At 51.0% G+C, this 1,786-nt stretch overlaps 1 protein-coding gene across 1 annotated transcript; it reads left to right on the plus strand.

Moving 5' to 3' along the window:
* Positions 1-1,577, plus strand: LOC122376042. The gene is made up of 2 exons (XM_043355707.1): positions 1-104; positions 157-1,577. Exon 2 carries the CDS (start codon positions 510-512, stop codon positions 1,533-1,535), a length of 1,026 nt encoding a protein of 341 aa, XP_043211642.1. The 5' UTR covers positions 1-104; positions 157-509; the 3' UTR covers positions 1,536-1,577.
* Positions 1,578-1,786: the final 209 nt, after the last annotated feature.

Genomic DNA, 1,786 nt, shown 5'->3' on the forward strand with positions numbered 1-1,786 from the left:
GTCCCCCGCAAAGCAAAAATCTCAGTAAGGGGGAGTGGAAAGCGTTACGTGACCTACAAGATAGGCAAGATATTATGATTTTACCTGCAGATAAGGGTAGATCTGTATGTGTGATGACCTGTGAGCAGTATCAAAGTAGGTTAGAAACACTAATAGGGGATCACGACACGTACACTGAACTGGATAGGGACCCAACCGGTAGGTACACACGAGAGGTAAGGGGGGCGCTAAAGGACTTAGAACAACAGGGCAAATTGGACAGAAAAACGTATCTAAAACTGTACCCGTCGGACCCGACTCCGCCATTGCTTTATGGGCTACCGAAGGTGCACAAGCAGGGCGTTCCGCTACGTCCCATCGTGTCTAGCATAGGCAGTGTAACGTACCAGCTGTCCAAACATTTAGCTAGCATATTATCTCCTCTGGTAGGCAAGTCTGAACATCATGTCAAGGACACGGCGAGTTTCAAAGAGAGTTTACGAGATGTTACGCTCAGTGACGATGAGACCATGGTTTCTTTTGACGTCAAAGCGCTGTTCACATCGGTACCGACAGAGGCAGCATGTGAAGTAGCACGCCAGAGACTCGAAGAAGAGTTTTTGGATGAGGAAAGCAAGGTAAGAGCGGAAACAGCACTGGAGGTCGAGGATATCATAAAATTGTTACGGCTCTGTTTGGGTACTACTTACTTTAGGGTTAACGGAAAGTTCTTTAAGCAAAAGTGGGGCACGGCCATGGGGAGTCCAGTGAGCGTTGTGGTGGCCATCTTGTTCATGGAATCGTTCGAATCCAGTGCACTCCAGTCGTTTCCACACCCAGTGAAACTGTGGAGACGCTACGTAGATGACACGTTCGTGATCTTAAAGAAAGATCAGGTAGGTGAACTACTCGACCACCTCAACGCTCAGCACGAGAGGATTGAATTCACGCTCGAGGAGGAAAAGGAGGGATCCTTACCTTTTTTGGATGTAAAGGTACATAGACTGGGAGGGGGGACCATGAAGACCGAGGTGTTCAGGAAAGCAACTCATACGGACAAATACCTTCACTATGAATCACACCACAGCTCACAGCACAAGGCATCAGTCCCACAGACACTTTTCACACGGGCATCACGACTCACGACAACACCTGAGGACGAGGAACGCGAGACAGGGAAGATAGAACGGGCACTGGTGAGGAACCACTACCCAAAGCGAATGGTGCGCCGTATCCACAGGCGGGTAAAAAATAGAGAACGACTACGCATGGGAGAGGGTGGTGGTTCTGAACGGGTAGGCAGGGAACAGGAGGAGGACAAACGGGTTTATGTAAGCATCCCTTACATCCAGGGGGTGAGTGAACAGGTCACGCGCGTCCTCCGACCCTACGCGAAGGTCAGCACGAGACCTGCAGCGAACCTTAGTGCTAGGCTCGTCAAACCCAAGGACAAATTAGGGATCAAAGAGAAGGCTGGGCTGGTCTATCAGTATAAGTGCCAGTGCGGGGAACATGTCAACTCTAGCATGACGTGTTCCCAGTGTACCTGCATGTAGTTTCTTTATTCCTCAGCAGTTGTCATCCCCTTGGCGTTAGTGTTTCGCGTCTCTCAATTGATCACTCCCGCCTCTGATGGCTTATCCTGCTATACAGGGCCGGATATTGTTTGGAGCTGTTTGGACACTTGCGTCAGCGGCTGTGGCGCCTGACGGCCGAGCCGACGGCGTGCACAGCTCAGCTGTCTGAGGTCAGGGCTGCGACACAGCTCAGCTATCTCGGGTCAGGACCGTGACCTATGAAAGGACCC

The sequence above is a fragment of the Amphibalanus amphitrite genome, unplaced genomic scaffold, assembly GCF_019059575.1.
Source record: "Amphibalanus amphitrite isolate SeventyFive unplaced genomic scaffold, NRLGWU_Aamphi_draft 001993F_arrow, whole genome shotgun sequence".
In the NCBI taxonomy this organism is placed as follows: domain Eukaryota; kingdom Metazoa; phylum Arthropoda; class Thecostraca; order Balanomorpha; family Balanidae; genus Amphibalanus; species Amphibalanus amphitrite.